General features: G+C 58.3%; 1 protein-coding gene across 1 annotated transcript in view; it reads right to left on the reverse strand.

Annotated features, from left to right (window-relative positions):
• Window positions 1-6315: 6315 nt before the first annotated feature.
• LMF2 (lipase maturation factor 2) overlaps window positions 6316-10152 on the reverse strand; it is a 7990-nt gene continuing 4153 nt past the window's right edge. Inside the window, exons 6-14 of the mRNA XM_027854390.1 lie at window positions 9829-9970; window positions 9599-9733; window positions 9333-9438; window positions 8965-9061; window positions 8689-8871; window positions 7962-8130; window positions 7609-7720; window positions 7234-7330; window positions 6316-6980 (exon numbers count right to left, since the gene is read on the reverse strand). Of these exons, the coding sequence (XP_027710191.1) occupies window positions 6678-6980; window positions 7234-7330; window positions 7609-7720; window positions 7962-8130; window positions 8689-8871; window positions 8965-9061; window positions 9333-9438; window positions 9599-9733; window positions 9829-9970 (1344 nt within the window). The 3' untranslated portion in view covers window positions 6316-6677. The remainder of the gene's footprint in view (window positions 6981-7233; window positions 7331-7608; window positions 7721-7961; window positions 8131-8688; window positions 8872-8964; window positions 9062-9332; window positions 9439-9598; window positions 9734-9828; window positions 9971-10152) is intronic.

Consider the following 10152-nt stretch of genomic DNA (forward strand, 5'->3'; position numbering starts at 1 on the left):
GACCCTGGATCCAGGCCCAGATCTGGTCCATGCCGTCCTGCCTCCCGAGGACAGGCCAGAAGGAAGCGACTAGCTCAGGTTGGATGGTAGGAGGACAGAACTCATCCCACTGAAGATGAGAACAACAGAGTATCAGTAGGTGTGAGGTCCCAGTGCCTCCCCTAGTCCTTCCCTGGGACCCGATGGGGGGGATGGGACAGGAGGCTAATTCTAGAGGTTGGAACTTTAGCAGGAATGACCCTGGAAGCCTACGGGCTGGAGGCCTGACTACAAGAGGCTGGGAGTGAGAGCAGGGAGCTGGGTTCCTGACCCCCTAAGGTAGACTGACAACAGGCTGCTGAGGGGCTGTGGAGCTGAGTTCAGAGACCTGGGAGCCTTAGCCTTGGAGGACGGACAGCAGGGAAGAGAGGGTTGGAGCCTAGGCCAAGGGCAGGAGCTGCTTCTGTGAAAGAGGCCTGGCCTGAGGTGCTGATGGAAAGGGCCTGTGGGCCCCCTTTCCCTCCCAGCCCTCTCCCAGAGAAGGCACTGAATGATGCTGCTAACTACCTCCCAGCAAATGCCCTCGAGTTGGCCGAAATGGCCCTCCTCCCTGAGGGAGGTTGAGAAAAATGCTCCTCCAAGAAGAGACAGTCATCTCTTTGAAAAATGTGAATCTGAAGACCCAGCCAACAACTGACGGGGCCTGCACCCCAAAGCTCCTGCTCCCGGTGACCTCAGCAGCCCCAAGTCCTTTGGCTGAGGTGCCCCCAGAGCCTGGCTCTGGTTCCTGAGGTCAGATAGGCAGCTGGGCCAGAATGGGGTGAGCTGCTCAGGGCCCACTCAGGGCAACCCATTAATAAAGACTCACCTGTGTGTTTGCATAAGCATTAGTGTCTTGGGGAGACACTAGCTTGGTGGGAGAGGGACCTAGGGTTCAAAAGGAGTAGGGGTTCAGCAGCTTGGGGGTTCAGGGAGCAGGGGGTGGCAGGGAGCAGGGCTCAGGGGGCTTGGGCACTCCAGGCTTGGGGGCCAGGAATCAGGTGTTTGAGGGAGCAGGGGACTCAGGGCCCAGGGGGCTTGGGACTCAGAATTTGGGAGATCGGGAACCAAGTGTCTGAGGGAGCAAGGGGCTCAGAGATTAGGGGACTCAGGGGGCAGGAGCCTGAGGGATCTGGGGGCCCAGGGATTAGTAGGATCGGGGGCTTAGGGGCTCAGAGGGCTTGGAGTCTCAGGGAACAGGGGGTACAATGAGCGGGAGTTTAGGGCTCAGGAGGCTTAGGGATTCAGGGCTTGGAGGGTTGGGGATCAGGAGTCTGAGGGATAAGGGGGCTCAGGGATTAGGGATTGGGGATCAGAGGCCTTGGGGGCTCAGAGAGCAGGGAGGGCTTGGGGGTCAGGGTTCGGGGGCCTCAGGCTCTGGGATCAGGGGCTCACGGCTCAGAGGCCTTAGAGGCACAGGGAACAGGGATGGGGGCGGGGGGGGCGGGGACTGGGAGCTTAGAGTTCAGAAGGTCTACAGCAAAGCGCTCCAGGGGTTCGGCGCTTGGTGAGTCCTTGGCCCAGAGGCCCATGGCATGAGAACTTGGCTGGGTGGGTGGAGTTGTGGGCCAGGAAGGGATCAGAGGGAGCTGGTCTAAACACAAACATTACTCTTAGTTCCTAGAATAGGCAGCACAAAGCAGGCAGCTGGGAAGAAAGCTGAGCCTCAGGCCACTGTGAGGCCTCTTCAGGGAAGGCTGCTGGCTTGGGGGTGCGGGGAGGGCAGAGAATGGACAGGAGGCAGGCATCCACCAGGCTGCAGAGAAAGTGGGCCATCTGCTAAATTCCCATTTTAAGTAATTATTCTCGCTAAATTGGTGCTCAGCTCCTCTGTTATTTATCCCTGAATAAGCTTATTGTTGCCAGGCCCCTTTAAATGTTGGCACCCTTGGGCAGAGTCTCAGTTGCTTCCCCTAGTTATATCTCAGAGGAGGCCTGGGACTCTGGGGCTCTTGCACCGGAGGAGAGTTAGTGAGGGCAGTGGGACTGGCCGGGCAAAGGTGAAGCAAAGTCAGAAGTCAAAGGGCAGTAGTCACAGACTGCCCACTCATGCTGGGAAGGCCCAAAGGTAAAGCGGGACAGGGAATGCAGATTTCAGGGAAGAGGAAGCAGGCTGTTCTGCCGGAAGGGTGAGCGTGGTATCTCGAGGGGGGCCATGTAAGGTACCTGCAGACAAGGGGGCTGTGAGAGACATAATGTGCAAGGCTCCGGGGGTGGGGAACCTGCAGCCTCGAGGCCACATGCCCTCTAGGTCCTCTAGTGCCACCCTTTGGCTGAATCCAAGCTTCACAGAATAAAGCCTTTTATTAAGGGCACGATTAAGTGCCCTTAATTAAGCATCTCAGTCTAAGCCTTAGAGTGATAGAATGCTGGGAAAGCTTGTGTTTTATTCTGGAGGCAAAAGGGAGACATTGGAGGCTTCAGGCAAGGGAGTGCTGCGATCACACCTGGGCTTCTGAAGATTGTTTTAGAAGCTTTGGGGAGGGTGGATTGGAGAGGACACTGGAAGCAGGGAGACCAAGTAGGTGGCGATTGTCCTAGTTCAGCAAAAACTTGAGGACGGAATTGGCAAAGTCTTAGCTATCCGGAGAGGGAGAGAGAAAAGATGCTGAGGTGACCAAGCCATGTGAGTAAGAGTCCGACAGGAGTACCTTGAATGGAAGAGGAAAGTTAGGAGGAGGTGGGGAGGCGAGGGAGTATGACTGCTTCTGGTCAGGGCGTGCCAACTGGGAGAGATCTAGGGCACATGCAGGTGGAGATGTCTAACAGGCATGTGGTGACACTGACCTGGCACATAGGAGAGAGATGCTATTTTCATTTGCAGATCTGGGAGTTAAGTCAAACAGAACCTCCTTCAGTCACCTTTCCCCGATCAATTCAATCCTTCCAACAGAACAAGCATCAATAAAGTGCCTACTATGTGCATGGTTTGTGCTAGGCACAGGGGTTACTAAGACAAAACCCAAACAGTCCCTACCCGTAAGAGGTTTGTATTTTTCAGGGGGAGGGGGAAGGGACAGTCTCTCCCAGACTCATAGAGCTTAGTATGTGAAGTGAGCTCAGATGGTGTCCAGCTGAATCCATTTGCTAAAGAAGTCAGTCCCCAACATAGGGTATCCAGGCTCTCCCAGAAGACCTCCCAGGCTGCTTTAGGAAGGATTTCTGACATCAAGCCTAAATCTATCTTTGGTTCTGGTTTCAAGGAGGGTTCAAATCTCATCATTCATCAAAATTCAATCAAAATTCACCATTCAAATTGATATGACCTTGGGCAAGGGACTTGACTGCCCTGGGCCTCAGTTTCCCTAACTGTAAAATGCAGTCACTAGACTTGATGACTTCTGAGGTCTCTTCTAGGAGCCTATGATACGTCTGAGGTCCACGCTGTTCCCCCTGGGGCCAGTAACCTCTCTTCCATTTGACGGCTGGCTATACACTTGAAGATGGCTGTCATGGCCCCAGGGCTCCTGTGTGGTGTAGACAGTGATACTAAGTAATTTTTAGAGGGCCAAGGCTCAGTACATAGGCACATTGTATTCACCACCGAGGCTCATGGTCACTTTGTATCCTGCCCCACCTCCAGCTAAGGCTCTGTACCTAGAAGGAGCTGCTGTGGAACTCGAGGGATGCCTGCCCCCGCAGCTGCCGCAGCCAAAGCCCGCTGGGCTGCCAGCAGCAAGGGCAGAAGGGGCAGCCACAGAGAGCATGGGCAGGAGGGGAGCTTTCTCTGCCTTCCCCCACCTCACTCTGGGAGAATTCCCTCCCCTTAGCATTCAGTTCTGCTCTAACGTGCCTCCCTCCCCGTGCCAGGCACTGGGCATGGGGCCCTACACACTGTAGGATTTCAGTTTGTCAGACTGAACTGGATGGAGCTACCTTAAGTGGTTGCATCGGGACTGCCCCTCTGCCCCTAGATGCGCTGTCCTGCTCTGTGGTGCACCCCCACTCCAGCCCCACACTGTGGGTGCCACAGCAAAGCAGACTGACTGGGGACCTATAACCCCAGGGCAGGCAATGAGTGTGTGCGTGTGTGTGTTTGTGGTGTGGCGGTGGTGTGTGTGTGTGTACAAAAACTGGGACCACAACTGGTGAGACAAGGTGCCAGGGCAGAATTACTTCCTTGAGGTAGGCTCTCTCCAAGTTTATGAGCCAGAGGCTCTTAGGCCAGCAGGCTAGAAGGGAGACGCTGAACCCTCTGACACATTGGGGCTGAGCTCAGGGTAGACAGTTGGCATCCCCTAGCTACTTACCCTGCTTGCCTTGGGCTCAGGCTCTCTGGGAGGGACACCTATTGTCCACAATTCCTGGGGACTTGGTCCCACTCTCCATCTGGGTCTGAAAGGACACCTACCTCCCCACAGAAGGAGCTGCCCATGGGTCTCATATCCGGGGAAACTGAGTAACCCCTACCAGGGTACCCCAACTTCTTTAGTACAGGGACCTGGACCAGAGATTTCCAAACCCGAGGACTCTAACCCTAACCTCAGAAGGTGGGGCACCAAGGCCTCGAACCCTGTGGGAGTAGAGCCCCTCCCTGGAGCCATGAGGCTGGCCCCACTTTGGATTCCTGGGCCTGGTGAGGGGCTGTGCAGAGCCTAGACTCGACCGGGCAGTATCAACCCCGCTTTTTCCTTTCCTTCTCACCTCTTCTCCTCTACCAAAGTCCACACCAAAGGCTCCTTGCTGCCCTGTCCCCAAGCCCCATGCCTCCCAAGGCAGCATGCCTGGGCTGTATTCAGGAAGCTGGGGACCTGTGCCCATTTGTACTCTGGAGTATGGCCTCCCTCAGTGGAACTCCATAGCCCAGCCACCCTTGCAGGGGCCCAATGAGCTCTGTAGAAAGGTTGTGATGAAGCAGCTGGCTGGGTGCACTCAGCTGCTGGCTGGCCTCAAGCCCTGGGCAGGCTATGCTTTCTACAAGGGAGACTCGGGAAGCTGTCCTGAGGCGGCCCAAAGTTTCCACATTTAGGTCCCCCAACAACCCTTCCATCCTAACAGATGGAGGTCTGCGCCCCTCTTCACACCGGCCAAGTTCAGTGGTTCCGTGCGTATATGAGACCCAGAGAGGAGCAGAAAGGAGAGAGGGAGCCAAGCAGGGAGGGGGCGAGGAAGAGAGAAACAGAGAGTGACAGGATGCTTCCCTCTCCCTCTTTGGGAGCGAGGTTGACCTTAGAGGATAGACAGAAAGATAGACCAATGCGGTCTGTCTCCAAGACGTGGCCACAAAGCACCACTCCCAAGACCAGCATGGGGAGGGTGGTGGGGCCGTCTTGGATTGACTCAACAGGCAGAACTTGCAGGTTCAGGTGGTCCGATGGCCCCCTTGCCACGGCCGGGCCACCTCTGGACAGCTTCTATGCAGTTCTGGGGGACACCTTCTAGAGAGGATGCTGCCCAGCTGGAGAATCCAGGTGACCCCAGTAGAAATGGGCCTTCAGCCCATTCCACATGAGGGCATCTGGCCTGCAGAAAGGAAGGCTTAAGACGTGAATCCTATCTAGAACTGCTGGAAGGGCTGGCATGTGGCAGAGATAGACTTGTTCTCCTTGACCAAGGGCAGAACCAGGAACAATGGGGGAGGATGGGTACAGACGCAGACTTAGGCTCAATGTCCGTCTGAAAGAACTGCCTAATAACTAAAGCTGCTCCGAAGTGGGAGCTGCCTTGGGAGGTCCCCAGGCTCATTTATGGGATGGACACTTGCCAAGGAGGTTGTAGAGTGGATTCCTTAAGTGTGTGCTGGACTAGATGTGCCCTGAACTTCCTTCCAGCACCTAACTATCCTTTGTCTGGTATGTGCAGAGATGGGTTTCCTGACACTCAACTGTGCTGAAGCCTGGGAAGTTGGGATGCTCAGCTCTGTGCTAACACTGACTCGAAGCAGCACTGCCATGTCACCAGCCTGGGCTCCGTCTCCAAGATCAGGCCGTGGTCCTCAACCCCCACCGTGATGTGGGGGATGGAGCCAGACGGCATCTGCTTCCTCAAAGCCCATGCTCCAAGGCCCTGGGTAGGCTGGCAGAGAGGCCTGGAAGCTGAGAGGAGTAGAGGGCTATGACTACAATTCTGGTGCCAGGTGGAGGTGGGACCAAAGGAGGTTGCTGTTGCCCCATTTTGCCCGATTCAGGCAGCAAAGGCCCAGGCCCAGGGAGAGAGGGGCAGGCTAGTTCCCAGGCAGCTCACATCCTGCCTCTCACTCCCCCGAGGCCTGACTGGCTTTTCTCCCCTCCTAGGTCTGTATCAACTCCCAGTCTGCTCCACCCTCTGCTGCCCACAGGCCTAAGGATGGAAAAAGGCCAGAGATGTTCCTTTCTTTATTTAGAAAACTTGAGGAAGACTTCTGTCCATCCATCTTACATACCAGTAGGAAGGGTGGGTGTCTGGCCTGGGCCCAGAGAGCCCTAGGCATCCCAGTCTAGGCCAGGGAAGTCAGACAGTCTCACTAAGGCATTTGAAGCTGGCCCCGAGGAATGGGCCCAGAGTGCAGCAGACGGGAGAGCTGAGAAGGTCCTGAGCTTGGTGGGGGCTGGTGGTGGTGCCCTGACCACCCAGATGCCCCAAGAGCACCCTGTCCTCACCCTTATAGCCCCTCAGGCCCCTGCTACCAGGGGCAGGGGAGCCATGCCTGAGAAGCAGCCTGAGATTCAGGCTGGCCAACACTATTTCTTTCGCCGGGCAGCCCTGGAGCTGTTTCCAGGCCCCTCCGAGCTCTGGGCTTGGGACCGTTCCTTGCCCCCCTTCTCCTTCTGGGAGGCTGGCTTGTTCTTCTCCCCACCTGCTGTTTCAGGCCTCTGGGACCTGGGAAGCAGCAGCGCCTGCAGGAGGTGGATGGCCCCCACTGAGCAGATGAGGCCCCAGAGCAGCACTGGGGCAGCCAGGGGGGTCAGCTGATCCCGCAGCCATCGCAGGGCTCGAGGTAGCAGGCTGGTTGAACTGTGGGGGGGTCGGCCTGGGCTCCTGTCCTGGAGGAGAAGGGAGATGGATATCTTGCCAACGGCCCCTAATGAGCATTTTGGTAACGTTGGAAGGTTTACCAAAGCTTTCTCCATTTTACATGTGGAGAAACCGAGGGGACTTGCTCAAAGCCAGACAGTAAGGGGTGAACGTGTCTACTTTTGTTGGGCCCCAGCTCTGGCCCTTTTGCACAGAGGTGTGCCTTCCCAGACATCCTGTCCCACTCCTAGCCTGGCTACGGGCCACTGGGTCCCTCCCTACCTGAAGGCCAAATCGTGTAAGCAACGAGTCCAGCTTCGGGTCCCCCAAAGACACTGGGGGAAAGAACTCCTCAGACCACTTTCGCCGCCACCATTGGCTAAAAGACAGAAAGAGAAATGGAGGTCAGCAGGGGGCTGGGGGGGGCACTTCATGCTCTGTCCCCTTCCCAGCTTGCAGCTGCCTCTGCCACTCTCGATGTCCCCTCCTCAGGCTAAGTCCTCATATATGCTCCCAGGGGCCCACCCCCACCCCCTGGTCCTGCCCCCGGCCCCCCACCAGGGCCTCACCCCTGCCCCCTGGTCCTGCCCCCGGCCCCCCACCAGGGCCCCACCCCTGCCCCCTGGTCCTGCCCCCGGCCCCCCACCAGGGCCTCACCCTTGCTCTCCAGGCCGTGAGAACCAGTACTTGTACAGCTGTGCCCGGATATATGTGGGTGGCTGCTTCCAGAATGGGTACCTGGACATCTCCACTTGCAGGAGGTGGATCACTGACAGAGGGGAGGGAAACTACTGAGGATGCTGCCCCTAACGCCAAGACCTCTGCTCCTCAGACTCAGCTCCTTCCTCACTCTGTAGCAAAGCGATGACCGTGAAGAGCACAGGGCCTGCCCAGGACTCCTCCCCTGCCCATCTCCTCCAGCACAAGGAACCCCCTCCCTGCTTTCCTCTGGAGCCGGGAGCCCAGGCCCCTTTCTTCTAGCAATAGGACCCCTGCCTCCTCCTCCTCACCGGATGCTTTCCCTTGAAGCAGGCGGTAGACGAGACTGGAAAACCAGGGGCTGTGGGTGTGGTGGCCCAGGGCAGCAAACCACATCTGCCAGTCTAGGCGGGGCTGGTGGGGAATCACGATGGGGGGAGCCACGCTGACGTTCCCCGGCTTATACATGAACTCGATTTCCTTGGGGACCCAGAAAGGGCAGGAGGTGAGGGTCCCAACTGGCATGACAGCTGCCCCCCCCTCCACTAAGGACTTCCCTCCTGCAGGGTCCTGTGCTAGCAGGCCATGGGACAGCTCGTCTCATGCTGGGAGGACAGGTGGGGGGGTCATGAGGAAGAAGTGTGAACCAAGGAAGGCAGGTCAGTGAAGGCCTAAGAATTAGGCAGGCACCTTCCGGTGCTGGGGAGGAGGAGGGAATCAGGGCTTCAGAGAGGCGGCAGCATGCCAAGCCAAGGGCGTCAGGAGGGCAGATGCCAGAGGGGTCCATCCCAGGGGTGTGTGGTGGGAGCCAGGGAGGGGAACAACTGGAAGGCTGGTGGTGTCCCTTTCACAAATAGGCTCCAAGCCCTGACTTCTCGTGTGCTCTCTGGTCCCCGCCTCCTGACTCCGGGGCAGGACCTTGCCCTGCAAGCCTCCTGTCTACAGTGACTCTGTGGCATCTCTTGCCAGCCCTGACCTTTGCTGCTCTTCTGCCCTCACACCAGCACCCACCCCGTCCCTGGCTGAGGCCCCCCTCACCGTCCAGCTCTGCCCATCATAGCTGCCCTCCAGGACCACCTCGGGCCGCCCACCCAGGCCTGTCATGCGGCGGAAGAGGCCGTAGGAGTTAGCCAGCTGCAGGTGCTCCACGGCGCCAAAGAGGCGATAGGCCCCAGGCCACAGCTGCTTGTTGGTGCCCGGCTCCAGATAGGTGTAGGGTACCTGAGGCAGATGACACTGTGGGTGGCCCCCAAGCCCAGCAGTGCCAGGCTGGCACAGAGGCCTCACCCCACTGCCCCACCTCCCCCCACTCACCAGGCTGATTGTGAACATGGCCACAGTGGCTGCCCCTATGACGGACAGCTGGACGGTGGCCTTGAGCTTTCCCAGCCATTTGCGGATCCGGGCACACCTGGGGAATAAGGGGGCACATCCTGACATGCTTCTCCTGTGTGTCTGCGGCCCATCCTGCCTCATCTCACCCGTTCTCAGGCCGGCTGGACTTAGGCATTAGTAAAGGATGAGCTCTCTGAAGGCCCAGCACGGAGCCCTGTGTGCTGGATTAGGGCTTTGCTCAATGGTTACTAAAATGAGGGGGGCTGGAGGAGCAGCCCTGGCCCTGGCATGGCTCAGGACCCCCAGGGCCCAGCTCCCAGCCCAGCCCAGCCCGGCCGGCTTAGTACCTGTAGAGGGCAGTCAGCAGCACCGAGAGCAGGGAGGCCACGCCCAGCCACACAGAGGGCATCGTGACCACCTTCAGCCACTGGGAAAACTCGTGGAAGGTGAAGGCTGCGGAAGAGGAGGAGGAAGGCATCAGAAAGGTGAGTGGCCGGTGAAAGAAAGGCTGGCTTGAGAGGCCTGACCAAACCCTGCCATCTCCTCCCCCATCCTGTGCACCTGGCCCACTCTTCCCCTCCCCCCAATCTGGAAGCTTGATTCTCCGTGCTACCTGTCTTGGCCTGAATGCTGCTCCATTCTGGGTCCAGCTCCAGATCAAAGTAGTGAGCTGTACCGTAGGCCAGGAGCCCATAAACAGCCACCTCCAGCAGCAGGGACAGGACGGTCAGCAGCTGCCGGGCCCAGGCTGCAAAGACAAGCACAGGAGCAGGGCTGTGGGGCCTGGGGTCTGCTGAGCCAACGTCAACCCCAGCCAGGGCCACGGGCGGGGCTGGCACTTACAAGCAGGAGGCTGCTTCGTTCGGCCTGCGCCCAGCCACCAGGCCACGTGCTGATCGTCCAGCAGCGATGTGGTGAGCACCAAGGTGAGCAGGTTGAAGAAGTTGTAATTCCCTGTGAGGATGATGAGGACCTGGAGCAAGGCCTGGAGAAGGGGGGACAGAGAAGTCAGGTGGCAGCAGCTCCGCATGGTGGCAGGGAGGGAGGGAGTGGGGAATGAGGGAGGAAGGGGAGTAGGGGAGAGGGAAGGAGCGGGGGAGGGGAGGGGGAGGGAAGGAGAGAAGGAGCGGGGGAGGGGAGGGGAGACAGGGAAGGAGCGGGGGAGGG

This window comes from Vombatus ursinus, unplaced genomic scaffold (assembly GCF_900497805.2).
Source record: "Vombatus ursinus unplaced genomic scaffold, bare-nosed wombat genome assembly UNPS02010394.1, whole genome shotgun sequence".
In the NCBI taxonomy this organism is placed as follows: domain Eukaryota; kingdom Metazoa; phylum Chordata; class Mammalia; order Diprotodontia; family Vombatidae; genus Vombatus; species Vombatus ursinus.